The following is a 16113-nucleotide window of genomic DNA, read 5'->3' on the forward strand; positions in this document are numbered from 1 at the left end:
CCCTGGTGGATTGGATCCCTGGATGCAGTGCCCACAGGTACGGAGGGCCGACCACGATGTGCCCCAGCACCAGGTGAAGTGGGCAAAAACACTTCTTCCCAGAGCTTACAGCCTGTGGGGCGCCCAGAGTTAAACAGGCACCCAGGCCAGTACGGAATTGCAGACAGGCACAGTTTAGGGAGTCGGGTGCACACCTTCTGGGGCGGGAGGGGCATGAGGGGCAGGGGAAGCAGTGTTTGAGCAGAGATCTGACAGGTTCCATGAGAGAGAGAAGGGAAAGTCTTCCAAGCAGAGGGAAGAGCCTGTGCTGAGGGCCTGAGGTGAGTGAGGGGCCTGGTGGGCCCTGGTGGTCTCACCCAGACCCCCTGGGAAGCCCCTGAAGGCTTTTGAGCAGGGATGACAGGTCCCCTTTCCTGCAGGGTGCGTGTGTGTGTCCTGGTGACCTTATAGCTGTGTGGCGATTCACACCCATGAGGGGGCAAGGGCGCCTTGGTCTGGCATCGGGGGACCCTCGTTGCAGCCCCCTGTACACACGCCAGCACCTCCTGCCATCCCGCCTTCGGTTGCTCTGCTTTTCTCCGTTTGTGCCCCTTTCCTGCACCGCCTGCCTTCTGTTGAGATTCTCCTGGGCCGCGTCCAGGTCCATCTGATTCTGTAGGACTGTGGCTTCCTGGGTGGGGATGCTGACTGCTGGCCTGCAGCCTGACATCACGTGACAGAACACTGTAGCCGCAATTCAGATCCTTGTATCGCCCGGTGGTGAATCAAAGACTGTGAGTGGGAAGGTGATGGGTAAGAATTAAGTGTCTGAAGGAACACTTGGGAGATATGGGGTCAGACTTGGTTCCCTGCCTAAACTTATAAAATAAGTGAGAACATTAACGTTTCCCTAGGGAATTCTGCAAGGTTCTCCTTGAAACAGAGACCATCATCCGTCCACACACCCGGGAGCAGGACAAAACGCACTTCCTGCAGGAGCACGTGAGGGCTCTGCTGGGAATGAGGCATTCATAGGCTCTTATCAGTCCTTCAAAGCCCACGTGTCATTATAGGGGAAAAAATGAGATTTTAAAAGATAAATGTTTACTTTTTAGGAGTGGTCATTACATTTACGTGTACAAAATCCATAAGATACAAAAGGGTAGACAGTGAAAGGACCTCCCACCCCCCCGCCCCGGCCCCCCGCCCATTCAGTTTCCTCCCCAGTATGAGGAATGGCACCAGGATCTTGAACCTGGGGAGCCTTCCAGAGCGATCTCGTGTATGAGCACAGTGTGTGTGTGTGTGTGTGTGTGTGTGTGTGTGTGTGCGCGCGCGCGCTCACAGTGGGTGTCCTGGTCAGTGTCTGTGACTTCTAACTGAACACAGTGTGTCCATTCTAGCCCCAGCCCCCTCTCAGCAGCCCTTTCACCACTTCTGTGCCCAAGCCAGCCTCCCCGGGGGGACCTGACCTGGGTCCTGCTCCATCTAAGCCCCCTTTCATGGTCTCTGACAGCAGCAGTCACAACCGGAAGTTGTACCGGGGATTCGGTGAGCCCAGACGAGGAGGAAGAGGTGCAGGGTGACCGGCGGACGCAGGCCGGCCCGTACACAGGCCCCAGCCGAGATGGGTGTCCTTCACGAAAACCTGGAGCGCCCCTTCTTGCTGGCAGTGTGTCCTGCCTTATCTAACCTCTGCCCGCTTTCGTTCCACCAGCCTGGTCCCCTCTGTCTTGTCGCTCTTCCATGCCTGCCTAGTTTCCTCGGCTGGACTGTGGGTACCTGGAGGTCAGGGTCAACTTCCAATTCACCTGTGCATCCCTGGAGCCCCCCTGGCTGAGTTGGGGATACTGGTGGCAGAATGCATTCTAGCCTGAGGTCAAGCGTGTGGCTCTGATGGGACAGAAAAACTCCCCTCGATGGAGCGTTCACCATGCCTCAAGGTGGACATGCATTGCCTTAGTTATCTCCCCAAACCACACAGGTTATAAAAGGGGTGGGGCCTGGAATCCAAACCAGGGTTCTCTAAGGGTCTCCAGATGTTCCGTGTAGGAGGCCAGGGAGGGGGTGACGGAAGGAGGCAGGTGGGTGGGCTTGGGCCTTTCACCCCTTTCTAGTCAGAGTAGCTTCCATTTGTCCAGCGATTCCATTGCAGGAAACGAAACAGAAAATGTTCCAAGGCCTTCTCCATGCAGAAACCATGGCTGGCCTTCCCCTTTCTGCACAGTTGCTCTCTCTGCATTTTCCCTAATAAAGCCACTTTAAATTCTTATATAGGATTTGCCGTTAATTAGTTGACAGATAAGCCCTGAAGAAGCCAGGCCTGGCCTGGGGGCCTCAGGGAGAGAGGATCTCCCGGAAATTGTGGCAGCATTGCAGACGCACGCACGCGCGCACACACACACACACACACGTTTAAAACCAGCAGCTAACCACTCACTTTAAAGGCGAGGGGTTCCAAACTGATCGTTGACTTTATTAAGAGACATGTTGTTTTCTTTGGGAGACGCTTCCCTCAAAGTTCCTTTTAAATGGGCAGCTGCATGGTCGCTTTTTACTTGTGTGTGTGTTTAGTGAGCCTTTAATACTCGGCTGAGAGGCTGGGGTTCAGGCAGAGAGAAGCTTCCAGTGTTGGGAGCTCTGCCCTCTGAGGATCTGTCAGAAATGGAGAGGAAGCATCGCAGAAATCAAAGCCAGTGAGGAAAACAGGATTGCAGCGTCCACAGCTCTTGGGGGCAGCTCCCCAGTTTCATGGGGTGAGGTGTCCAAAGCCAGAGGTCTTTCCCTGGACCTTGTCACCTCCTGACATCAGTCATCCCATGACGACTTTGAAAGAAAACCCCAGAGTTTCTGCAGCCAGGTGCCGTCCTTGCAAGATGCTTTGTCATTACCATTTCTAGCTCTTTCGGCCTAGTTGGAAATGCCCCCTGTTCAGAGCCCATGGGTTTGCTACCAGTGTCCGTCACCTGGGACCTGGTCGCCAGGTGTTTCCGGCAGGAGGACAGTTGTGAACAGTTCAGAGAGTGGGAAGGTTGGGGCTTGACTTGAGTGGTGTTTTCGACCAGTAGGCCACCTCCTACTCGTCTGTAAGCCCTGAGACTGGCCAGCGTGCAGCACGTTGTGCAAGAAACAGCTGCTGTTTTGACAAAGGACGCACTTGCCTCACTTTTTGAATCACCAGAGTGAGTCAGGGGTCATCTATCCCAGGCCTCTGTCCCTGGGCAGGTGGACACGGAGACCACGCACACGCATATATGGGGACGCAGCATGTAAAATATGTTCGTGTAACTATATGCGTGTGCGTTTTGTTCACATTAGCAGTTTTTAAATATGTATAAAATTAATATATATTGCGACTTTTCCAATCAGGTAATTCATATACATAGCAGAATAGCCAAAAGATACCTGGAGAGCAAGTCCCCTCCTCCCCTGGGCCTCCTCAGAGCCAAGCACAGTTTCAAGTTTCTCCATCTTTCTAGAGACAAGCAGAGCATATGCAAACATGTGTATAGATACTCTTTTAAACAATGTAGCATTGTTTTGCACTTTGCTTTTTTTTGCTTAAATATATCTTGAATATCATTCTATCTCATATTGTGTGTATGTAGGATTGCATTTTTGCAAAATAATTCTTGAGTGGATATGCTGATACACTATGTGCTATCGCTGGACATTGAGGTTGGTTCTACGCTTTTTTTTGGTTGGTTTTTTTTTTGTTCTTTGTTTTTAAATACATTTCATTTATTTATTTGTTTATTTAGGCTGCGTTGGGTCTTCGTTGCTGCGTGTGGGCTTTCTCTAGTTGTGGTGAGCGGGGGCTACTCTTCGTTGCGGTGCGGTGGCTTCTCTTGTTGCAGAGCACGGGCTCCAGGTGCGTGGGCTCAGTAGTTGTTGCTCGAGGGCTCTAGAGCACAGGCTCAGTAGTTGTGGCTCACGGGCTTAGTTGCTCCGCGGCATGTGGGATCTTCCCAGACCAGGGCTCGAACCCGTGGCGGGCGGATTCTTAACCACTGCCCCACCAGGGACATCCCCTTTGTGAATTTTTAATGCCTTTCAGATGTGGGGCCTCTCTGTGCTCCTTGTTACATGTGACCAGTGACTCAGGGGCTGAGGGTTCTGTATTTTAGACCCCCACTGCCACCCCCCTGAAACATTCAGTTCCCTTGTTAACGGATCATTATATGTGACATTTGGAGGATAGACTGGCTGGATGGATAATAAAACAGTATTTGGCTTATGTTTCATAGCCATCTCCTGCCTTTGTGTTGTCCCCAGAGCCTTAGAAAGCCTTGATGTCCTCCAGGACTGAGACTGTGAGCCTTGAACCTGAGCAGCCAGACCCAGCGTGGCAGAGGCTCATGCTCGGTGGGTGGCGGCACCCGGTGCACTTCGGAGAGCCCTGTTGGTTTCTCACTCGGGCCTGCGTATGTCTGCACACATGGCGAAGGGGGTGTGGCATGCCCCCCGCGGCCCCCCGCCACCTGGGTCCCTGCCTGCCAGTAGCAGGTCACCTCGGGTGCCCTGGCCCTGCTACCCCACGATAGGGGGGGTCAGTTTCCCTTCCATCAAGCGACCTGTGCCAGGTTCAGCTGTCCGCAGTCGGGCTTTCTGATGGATCTGCCCACGGAACCCCTTGATGCCGGGCTGGGACAGACCTCAGAGTGAGAGGTGGGGGGACCGAGGGGCCCAGGGAGGCCCACAGACCGTGTGCTCTTCGACATCTCCTGCAGTGCTACCCCCATGGTCCCCCAGTTCTTCCCACTACGTCTGGGACCCTGCAGTCGGCCGTGTGCCTCCAGCATCCAGCACCTGTCGGCAGAAGTCACCAGACACCCTCTGATTAAGTGACCCCTCCCCCGCCGCCCCCCCACCCCCACCCCCACCCCGCCCCAGGAAGTAGGGTCTTCACTGAAAGCTCTTTGTTTTTCTCTAAGTTTTCTGCATCTGTGTGTGATTGGAACCAAACATCAACTTTACTTTTTTTGTCGTATTTCAATATTGGCTTTTTACCCCCTTTCTTGAAATCTCCTTTTATAACTTCTGCTGCTGCTGCTTAAATATAGATGTCTAAGTCCTCCTCCTTACCAGATTGTTTATATTTTTGAGAAGCCTTCTGCTTATCTGCGATTGCTCTCTCCTCTGTCTCCATCCCCACGCTGCCACATTGGTTTCAGTTGCTCTTTTTTTCCCCCCCTGCCTTCACTTGACTGGGATGTGTTTCAAATGTGGTCTATCAAAATGTGCAGTGTTTCCCTCTTTTCTGCAGTAGCTTTGACATCTGTTCTTGAATCCGAGCCCACGTTATTCTTTTGGACTTGCTTGCCCAAGAATTGCCGCAATGCCAGAAGCGCGGAAGGAGGGAGAGAGTGCAGTGTGGTGGCATCTCCCCCACCCCCTTGTTCCTCCCCCCAACCCCCCACCCCTTTAAAAACTCTCTGCCATTTCCAAGTTGACAGCACCCTAGATGTTTGTTCCAGCACTCCGCCGCCCCGTCTGGCAGCGGCCCACCCTGTAGCGGAACGAACGAAGTGCTCAGCAGCAGGGTTCGCAGACGCCTTTGGTTACTTCCGCCAAAAAGGAAGCCGGGTGGGTGGAGGGTGGGCGTAGAAGGCCTCTTGGCTTCCTGGATGTCTGTGCATGGATCTTCAGCTTGGAGTTTCCTCGCCTCCCTTAGCTCTGCTGGGCCTCGGGGCGACGGGCTGTACCACTGAGAAGCCACTTGGAGCCGCCGCTCGCATCCTAAGCAGAATGTGCCCGTGTGTGTCTTCAGTAGCCAAAGCCACCCAGCACGAGAATGCGACTCTCGGTGGCTTCGGGAATGTGTCCTTGCACTCCTGCTGTCCGCCCAGGACACCACCCTCCTGGGCCCATCTGCCGCAGGCTTGTTTCAAACGGAGCCTCTTGGCTTCTCCTCCCAGAGCTTCCAACGCTAGGACCCAGGTTCTCTGACGCTCCGCGTGCCGGTTTGTTGTGTGCGACAGGGGCCCACCCGCTCCTGTTGGTTCTCAAGAGGCTCAGGGGCAAGTCTAAGGGTTGGGGGATAACACTGTTCCCAGGTGCCTCGCTTCCCAAGTTGACCCGGCGCTGGAGATCCTTATTCTTGGGACTTGCCTCTTAAGGTCCCTTTTGAAAACAACTGACAGGTCCTGAACATGATGTCTGGTCTCTAGTAAGCCCACAATAAGTATCTGTTGGACAAAAGCAAATAAGATGTGACTACAGAAGATGCCAGGCCCAGAGAGTCAGACAGGATGCCCCGGGGAGCAGCCCGGAGTCAAGCAGCAGGACTGGGGCCCAGAGACGTGGCAGGAAAGACGCTCGTGAAGAGCAGAAGCGAGTGACTCCGGGGAGGGGTGGTGTTTGGGCACTGGCCTGACTCTGGTTTTAGCCAAGAAAAATGCATCTGCGTGTCCTGTCATGGGAGCAGTCACTTGTGGTGCGCCTGTCGATACACAGCATGTCAAGCCGAGCGGGTTTGGTTTTTTCAAGCCAGTCAGCGCACGGGGGCGGATGGGAGCCTCCTGGTGGTGCCCCGGTCCCTTTCCGCTGGCCCCCAGCCCCTCCTGGGCCACGAGGTGGTGATCCCTGGAGCCACGGGCTCCCCCACCGCCCCGCCACCCGGTGCCCTGGTCGGGTGCAAATGTGCTCTCCTCCCGTACAAAGTGCAATTACAATCTCGCCTTCCCTTCTCGTTTCTCTCCGCAGAGGGAACTCGATGCCACCGCAACAGTATTGGCGAACCGGCAGGATGAAAGCGAGCAGTCGAGAAAGCGGCTCATCGAGCAGAGCCGAGAGTTCAAGAAGAACACCCCAGAGGTGAGCAGCGGCGTCTCCCTCCCCGGCTCTCAGGAGAGGGGGCGTCTTCCCGTCCCAGCGCGCGTTCGGAGGCTGTGTCGTGAGCACTTCATTCCTAGCAGACGGGCCGTCTGCTCCTTCCTTTCCGCTGCCCTTGGCCCCAACAGCGAGCCCCTGTGCGGGCTGGGGACCAGATTAAAGCCCGAGTGAATTCTAGATGCAGACGCTGAACCAGCTGGGGAGCCAGGGGCAGGACCCCAGCCCCTCCATGCCCGTGTGCTCATGTCTGTAGGCAGGACCTCACCCCGTGTCCTTAGGGAGCGTGAGTACAGGGACAGAGCCGGGTGGCAGGGCCTCAGAGGGGCACCTGCAGGCTGCACGCATCCAAGGATGCAGTATGCCGATGCTTCTTGCGAAACAGACGTTTAGTCTGGTCTGGCCTTTTACTTGCCTCTGTGTTTCCTGAAATATGCTTTAAAGGGCACTGGAAATGTGCACTTCGTGAGCTCCTGATTTTTCTTTTTTGGAAGTATGTGTTCAGAGGACAGTGTTTAGAGTGGCTGGGGCAGCCTTTTCCTGCCCTATTTTCTTGGTCCCTTGTTCCCTGAGTCCTTATCAAAGGCTTCAGAAGAAATAAAAAGACAGGAGAGTTTTACAGACAGTTGAGCAGACGTGAGGATTGCTTTCCGTGAGCTTCTGCCAGTTGGACCCACAGTGGTGCCTGTGCCAAGGGCTCGTACCCAGCCTCCTGCACCCTCCACTCAGGTGTGAGCGCGTGGCGGGTGTTCAGAGCTTCAGCCCTGGCTGCCAGGCCTCCAGATTCTTCCATGGAGAACAAAGGAACAGGCCTGGAAGAAAAGCTGCTTTCTGGGAGGGATGCTTCTAACTTTTATAATAGTCCTGGAAAATGATGTGTGAATTGAATTTGCTTAAAAGTGGACCCATTTTAAGTGCTCCAGAGGAGCTTGCTGTTTAAGGGAGTGTTACTGTGAATCATTTGGGGAAACAAGTAATTAACCCGCTATTTTCAGAATAAGTATTTTAGGAGAAAAAATCGTGGTAGTCCAGTGGAAAGACGTAAGGCTGTAGGGGCAGACCCACCTGAGTTTTAAATTTTAGGTTCATTGCTTACCCTCTCCACCCACCCTGCCCTGAAATGTGGATCTTCCGTGTTGTATCAGGACCAGACACGCGGGTCAGAGTGATTCAGGCTTGGGGGTTGCTGTCCTCCGTGCCGCTGGGGTTGGGGGTGGACTGCTGGTCTCCACGTTCCACCTCGTCATGTCATGAGCAAAGGCAGGATCAGAGAAGGCAGTCGAGCGACAGGCCACCTTCCTCCTCTTGGGCTGCTCAGAGCAGACCTTCCGGGAGGGTCTCGCCGCGGGGTTTCTCGCGGTCTTGTCTTTGACTTTGTTTCACTAGACCAGCCCGGGTCAGGTGTGTCTCTCGAGCCACCTTCAGCGCTGATCTAGCAACTAGCTGTCACCGCTGTCCTGTGTTCTCACTGTCCTTCCCTTGGTGACCATATGTCCAGGGGTGGCCGTAGAAAAATCTAAAAAGGAGGCGAGGTCACGCTTCTGAGGCGTCAGACAACCGCAGGTGAATACAATTCGTCCTGTGAGGAAGTGCGCTGAAGAGAACTGGATGCCTGGGTGTTCCTCTTGGGTCCCAAGGTCCTGTCAGCTAAAGGTGGTGCCGGGGAAGGGCGTGTCCCCTCCAGCCCCCTCGGGCTCAGCTCAGCGACCGGGCCCCGTCCCTCCATTGACATCTAAACAGGGCTCGTGGGGCAGGAACTGGCCGCCGGGCCCCATCCATGGCCTATGTTGAATCCCAAGCCAGTTACTTGATGAAACCTAGCCTCAAACTTCGCATTTTATCTCCTAATCCCAGTAAGTGGAAGAGGCTTGGGGAGGAGCAGCCTGGTGGGGAAGAGCCATTTGGGGCATTGCTTTCCGGGGCACGTTTTGTTTGTTTGTTTGTTCTTGATTTTTTTTGATTTTTTAGGGGGGCTATAGGATATGGCGTTCTTGATTTTTTTTGTTTTTGGGGGGCGGGGCTGTAGGATGTGGGTTGGGAAATATCTCTGCAGGTTTTGCCAGGGCACGTTTTTAGACACCGTCTTCCACGGAGAAGGGGATGCAGAACCCCGCCTGGAAGGGATGGACGTTGCCATCCTGTTTGTCCCTGGCTCTGCCAGCTGGTCGGGGCTGGTGCCCTCTCGGGCTCCTCCTGTCACAGTCAGGAGGCCTCGCTGCGGCACACATTTCCAAGACGCGTGGAAGGGGGAAGCCGCTCACCGGCTGTTGCCCTGATGGCTCCCCTGCGTTTCCCAATCCCGGACCCATCCTTGAATTTGGTGTGGGGTTCCCATGGGAACTTGAGGCAAGACCCTGTAGAGAAGACAGGCTCACCTATGCTGCCAGCCATCCAGTGCCTTCTGCAGATTTGGAGACCTCTTAAGGCTGCAGTGGAGGTGGGGGTGGGTAGCTTCAGCGAGGTCCTCTGGGGTACATGATGGCGGGACTTAGGGGTCCTATGGTATGGGGGTGTCTGGGGGCTCTGACGAGTGTGGGGCCTGGGACTCAGGTCAGGTATCGGGTCATCACCTTGTTTGGAGCTTCAGTCCAGAGGAGCCTGACCCGTCTGTGACATCAGTCATTTCTTCTGATTATTAAACAACTGAGGACAGATTAACACTTACTGTCGAGGGAACACTTCTGGAAATTGGACGTGTGAAGATGAAGGTTGCTTAGAACTTTGTTCTCAGGGGTAAAAAAAAAAAAATTGGCTTGTTGATGGCGGGGGGCATCTCTGGGTGTGGACACAGACCAGCATCCTCACGCCTCACACAGTCAACCGAGTGAGGACTGGGCTGGCAGGGCAGAGCCAGTGCCATTGGTCTTGCTGGCGTCACACCAAGTGCGTTGATTCTGGATGAAAACCCTGATGTCCCTCTTTGTTCTGGGAAGGGAGTCTGTTGAGTGTCTAGTAAGTCTGTTAGGCAGGTTCAGGCTTCAGGGGGCAGTCAGAGGTGAGTGAAGCCGTCTGCCGACAGGGAGTTTGTGTTTTCCTGGACTGGTGCTGCCCAAGGGCAGCTGGGAAAGCCCGGGTCCAGGGGTGGGTCAGTGCCCACCCCACCAGCCAGGAGCACAAGAGGCACCGCGGAGGCCGTAGCCTTGAAGACTTTTTGTTTAGAATGCAGTTCTTTCAGTTTCAGTTTTGTGTCATTAATGAATACATTCCTAGTCAATTGATAGTCTTGCTTCTGTCCTTTTCAACTCCAGATTGTAGTTAATCTGAAGGAGATGCAGTTACTCTGCATATGAAGTTTCATGCCTTTCTTTGACTCAGAAAAGAGTCCCTTTCGAAGGAAAACGTTTTAAATTTGAATTTTGTGACTAAACATCCGTTCCCTGTTGAGTTTCTGATCGATAATTGAACGTAAAAGACGGGGGGGTGTTTCTAGGTTGTTTCACTTTTTGTATTTATTGCTGCAGGTGACTTACTGGCTGGTGTCATTGGACAAATGACTTAACCTCCCAAAGTCTCAGTTTCATCATCTGTAAAAAGTGTAATTGGCAGGGCCCAGCTCACAGGGTTGCTATGTGTGTGTAGTGTGTGTGTGTGTGTGTGTGTGTGTGTGGTATGTAGTGTGTGTAGTATGTAATGTGTGTGTAGTGAGTAGTGTGTGTGTGCGGGGGGGGAGAGCTCCACACAGGCCCAGCACCGAGAGTCTAGTACGTGTTTGTTAACGAGCATTAACTTGGAAAACATACTACGAAACACGAGATACAGTTGTCTTCTGCTCCTCAAAGCCAGTTCAAGGAACTTAAAAAAAAAAACAACCCACAACAAATATAGGTTGTTTTCACCCGAAGTGTTCCAGAAGTTGGTGTGTAATAACAGGTAATCATTTTACAAGTATTTTTGAGCACTTCCACGTGCCAGATGGTTTGGCCCTGGGGATAAAATCCTATCCCCGTTCTTAAAAAGTTCCTTATATTCTTACCAAGCAAGTACACCATCCTGATAAGGCATGTTAAGTATAGGACAGTGTCTCTGGAATCTTCTGAACGCAGACTTTCCCCCAGAAGCACTCTTAGGTCAGTGCTGGTAAATTCCAAGCCGCGTGTGTCACAGTGATTCTTACTGTAGGTGAGCAGGGCTGCTTTTTGAGCCTTGGTTCTCAGCCTTTGAAGCATTGGGGAAGGACCTGCCCCCTGAGAAATGCACACGTTTGCACATAGTTTAGTTTCTCCTGGACCCTCTGAAACTCATCCAGCAGCCCCTGGCTTAATGCACAGCTGCAGGGCACGCTTTGGTGGTCTCAGTGGTCTCAGCGCACCACCTGGGGAGCTCTGTATGTGTCTCCCCCTTCACCTTCCTCCTAGTTGTGCCCAGACTGGGGGGTGGGGGGATGAAAGGTGGGGGAAAGGGGCTGCGTGACAGATGAATGCTGAGGCCTTGACCTCTGGGCAGAGGCCACTGCACTTCGGCCCCCGGGCTGGATTTTGGGGACCGGGAGGTGGTAGAGGAACTGGGCCACCCCCGCTGATGCGGGGCCCTGCAGGCTGGCGGCAGGGGCAGGTGCCTCCACGCTGGCTGGCACATCCTCCCTGCCCGAGGCTGGTGAAGAGCATGGCTAGGCTGGCGGCAGCTTTCTTGAAGCTCTTGAAGCCAGAGCTGTGGGTTCAGTGCAGGCCCAAACCCTGTGCCTTTTGCTTTTCTGTTGCCTTGATCAGAGAGCCAGGGTGTGGGCGGGATTACCTTTGATGCCTCAGTGTTGATAAACCTAATGGCAGATTAGAGGACCAGGGATGTGGAGGGCCCTGCCCAGAACCCTCCTAGGGCACACGGGGCTCCTTACTCCTGGAAACTGAGTTACTTCCCATGGCGGGTGGGGACGGAGATAGGAACTGCAACGCTAGGGTTTCATGATTCTACCCAGGAATTGCTTTTTTTCTTGGTTTTCTGTTTGATTAACTTTTAAGTTTGCTCCTGGGACAAACGTTTGTCTTGACCACCATCTCACAGCTGCTACTCGCCAGGCTGGGACTTGAAACCAGGCAGCCTGGCTCCTGAGTTGGTGCTTTTAGCTGCCTCCTCGATGGGCTGAGCATCTGGAGTGGTGCAGGCCCACAGAGTCAGGTCACGGGAGGTTTGCAGGGGGTGCCGTCCCAGCTCAGCGGCTCCAGCTATTTGAATATGATGCTCAACTATCAGAAGAAGGGTCTTCAGTGTTAGATTAGACTTGCTTCCAGACGGAGCACAAGGGATGGTTTTTGTTTTGTTGCCTTTCTTTTCAACAACAGAAGGACCATCCTTTATGGGGAGGAGGAAAGGAAAACCTCCGCCTGGAGATGCTGCAGTTTTATCATAGAACCATCTCTGGGCCTCATTTTTGTCCTGGCAGAGTGTCCAGCTCCTAACCCAGAATGTGTCTCAGGCACCTGACTGTCAGACTTCGCTGGATTAATCTATGCTTCTTATGAAAGGGGTCACATCTCTTCCGTGAGGTTTAAAACGCAGCTGCAATTCGGGAACTCTCCTTGGTCATTTTTTTCCCCTGATGTATTTTTGCCTCAACATTTCTTGCTCTCTTGAGTGTTAATCCTCGTGACACCTGGTCCACCAGGCTCACATCCTGGGTCTGTTTCCCACATTTCTCCTGCGCAAGCGCACGTGGCCTCTTTCTTCCGTCACCATCTCTCGCTCCCGTCGTGACAGACAGAGCTCAGTGCCCGCCCTGACCGGGGCTCGGCTCCCTGACCACCCTCGATCCCCGATGGGGAAGGTGGCCCTGGGCCTGGCACCACCCACAGCCTCACAGCCCCGCCTCCCGGGTCAGCAGGCCTGGCTCCGTGAAGGGAACGTTCTCTTTCCTGCTGACATAACCGCCTGTTCGCGGGCGTTCATTTCCTGAGCGCCAGAATCTTAATTTGCCCTCTCTGTCTCTGGCTGGAGTGTTTTTCTGATTTTTACATTCTTAGGAAACCGTTATAGAATAGTCAGGAGTCGTCTTGACATACAACTCGGGAAGCAATCTTGCACCACGGCTGAAATGAACTAGATTTGTGGATTTCTCCCCAACTCTGGCAGGTGGGGGCAGAGCGAGGGCGCCTTCTTTAAGTCCCCAGTCACTTTCTTATTGATCGGGATGGACTCCTTCTGAGTGAGATAAAAAGTCACGTGCCCCCAGCCCGTCTCCAGCACGCGTGAGCCAGCTGCTCCCCTTCTGCGGAGGTGAGGGGGACAGAAGGACGGAAAGACGCTGCAAACCTTGTGGCTCCTTTTGCGCTCCCTGTGAGAAAGGAGTCAGCAGGCTGGGGGAGGGAAGGAGGGGGCAGTAATACAGTTGTGGCCCGGGCCCAAATGCATTTAGTCACTGCCTCTACAGCCTTTATATAGACACTGCAGGGAGTGACTCAGCCTGGAAAAAGAGCGTCACTTAAAAATAAAGTTGCAACTCAGATGGACACGTCCTGCACAGGCTGCCTCCAGACGGCGTGGCTGGGGATTGGTGAGAAACCTGGGGTGGGGGTGGGGGTCTTTGCCCCACATGGCCCTGCAGGGGTCCCGGGCCGGTCAGGTGGCCAAGGTGAGGACGGTCTTTACAGCTGCATCGTGGAATTGGCATGAGGATTAAACGAGCTCACGAATGACTCCCCAAGCTTTTTAAACTATCAAACAGTGTTCAGACGTTCTTCGCTACAACTGGATATGCTTGCATGTTGAGCCGTGACTGAATTCTTCGCTCTTCTCTTGTTTTCAAGAAATGGACAGACTATGGAGGCCTGTGTGGCTTCAGGCACATGGGAGACTAGAAGTGCGAGCTTAGTTTTCCTGGTGCCTCACTGGACACGGGAATACGTTCATTGACGACCCACTGCACTGATTTGACAAATTGTGACCTTTTTTACTAGTTTAATCCCACTTTATTAAATACACATAATCATACAGAGCCCAAAGCCTGGAGGGTTAATCACCAAAATGCTAACCTTATATTATTTCTGTAGGGAGTAGCGGAGGGGTACAGGTGACATTCATTGTCTCCTTCCTGTTCTTCTATACTGTCAACAAATTGTGACTTTTTTTTAAACCATAACTAGGACTTTTTTTTTTTTTTTAAGTTTTATTGGAATACAGTCATGGTTTCTTGCTTTTTAAGTCTTATGTATTTATTTAGGCTGTGCTGGGTCTTCGTTGTGGTGCGCGGGCTTAATTGCGGTATGTAGGATCTTAGTTCCCAGACCAGGGATCAAACCCAGGACCCCTGCGTTGGGAGTGCGGAGTCTTAACTGTCGGACCACCAGGGAAGCCCTAACAAATTGTGACTTTTAAAGAGAAGGGCAGACCAGATGTGCCTCTAGGGACACGGGCCTTTCAGGAAGGGTAGTGGTGGGGAGGAGGCCTGTAAGCTTGAAGACCGGGGGATGCAGGCGGACACCATCCAGGAACACGGACACCCCCAGTGCCCCGCAGACCACTCACATCGGGGACCCAGGAATCTAGACGCAGCCCCTCTGCTGAGTCTGCAGCTCTGGTACGATTACTTCCTCCCGCTTCGGAAGGGGAAAGGCCTGTAGGCCGGAGCTGTGGCTCCACCCATCATGTGTACTGAGCTGTGCACCTTGAGCACCATGGACGCTGGGTGACCATATTTATAGCATTAGTTTAGGAATCTTTTCTTTACAAAACAGAATCTTTGAAATATATATTAACGCATGTGTGTGGAATCTAGAAAAATGGTTCAGATGAACGTATTTGCAGGGCAGGAATAGAGACACAGACGTAGAGAACGGCCATGTAGACACAGTGGGGGAAGGAGAGGGTGGGATGAGCTGGGAGATTAGGATTGACATAAACGCACTACCATGTGTAAAGTAGATAGCTAGTGGGAACCTGCTGTATAGCACAGGGAGCTCAGCTCAGTACTCTGTGATGACCGAGGGGTGGGATGTGGGGCGGGATGGGAGGGAGGTCCAAGAGGGAGGGGATATGTGTATAGGTATAGCTGATCCACTTCGTTGTACAGCAGAAACTGACGCGACATTGTAAAGCAACTATACTCCAGTTTTAAAAAATGTTAACTGTACTGCTCTACAGGATTCATTTCTCAAACAGGCAGATAAAATTTTACTTAACACTTTAATTTTATTTTCTGTACAGAATTTTAAAAAAATTTCAAGAACTGCCTTTCTCTGGCAGTTCCTCACAATGTTAAACACAGAATTACCCTGTGACCCAGCACTTCCACTCCTAGGTATATATCCAAAAGAACTGAAAACATGTCCACGCAAAGACTTGCATGTGAATGTTTATGGCAGTGCTATCCAAGATAGTCAAAAAGTAGAAACGACCCAGGCGTCCGTCCAGAGATGAATCCATAAACAAAATGTGATACAGCCATACAATGGAATATTATTCAGCCATAAAAAGGAATAACATGTTATAATATAGATGAACTTTGAGTCATTTTGCTCAGTAAAAGAAGCTAGACACAACATGCCACGTGATTGCATTTATATGAAATGTCCGTAATAGGCAAATCCGTAGAAGTAGATTGGGAGTGGCCGGGGGATGGGGAGAGACTGCTAATGCTTATGGGTTTTTTGGGGGGATGATGGAAACGCTCTGGAATTAGATAGTAGTGATGGTTGCACAACTTTGTGTATATGCCAAACACCACTGACCTGTACACTTTCTTTCTTTCTTTCTTTTTTTTTGGCTGTGTTGGGCCTTCATTGCTGCACACGGGCTTTCTCTAGTTGTGAGCAGGGGCTACTCTTTGTTGCGGTGCGTGGGCTTCTCATTTCAGTGACTTCTCTTGTTGCGGAGCGTGGGCTCTAGGCACACGGGCTTCAGTAGTTGTGGCTCGCGGGCTCTATGGCGCAGGCTCAGTAGTCGCGGTGCACGGGCTTAGTTGCTGCATAGCATGTCGGATCTTCCCGGACCAGGGCTCGAACCCGTGTCCCCTGCATTGGCAGGCAGATTCTTTTTTTTTCTTGCGATACGCGGGCCTCTCACTGTTGTGGCCTCTCCTGTTGCGGAGCACAGGCTCCGGATGCGTAGGCTCAGCGGCCATGGCTCACGGGCCTAGCCACTCTGCGGCATGTGGGACCTTCCCGGACTGGGGCACGAACCCGTGTCCCGTGCATCGGCAGGCAGACCCTCAACCACTGCGCCACCAAGGAAGCCCTGAACTGTACACTTTAACAAGATAAACTTTATGATATGTGAATTATATCTCAATTAAGGGTTTTTTTTTTATAATGCCTTTCTTTGTGGGGTGTGGGAAATCCCTGCACAGGTGGTCTGTTCACTTGTTCTCTCTCTCTC

General features: G+C 52.6%; 1 protein-coding gene across 11 annotated transcripts in view; it reads left to right on the forward strand.

Annotated features, from left to right (window-relative positions):
• CUX1 (cut like homeobox 1) overlaps positions 1-16113 on the forward strand; it is a 372932-nt gene that overhangs the window by 72674 nt on the left and 284145 nt on the right. For all 11 annotated transcript variants that reach the window (XM_027126061.1, XM_027126065.1, XM_027126068.1 and 8 more), the window contains exon 2: positions 6685-6795. In XM_027126061.1, coding sequence (XP_026981862.1) covers positions 6685-6795 — 111 coding nt within the window. The remainder of the gene's footprint in view (positions 1-6684; positions 6796-16113) is intronic.

This window comes from Aethalodelphis obliquidens, unplaced genomic scaffold, assembly GCF_003676395.1.
Source record: "Aethalodelphis obliquidens isolate GAN/ISIS:26980383/991018 unplaced genomic scaffold, ASM367639v1 scaffold30, whole genome shotgun sequence".
Lineage (NCBI taxonomy): Eukaryota > Metazoa > Chordata > Mammalia > Artiodactyla > Delphinidae > Aethalodelphis > Aethalodelphis obliquidens.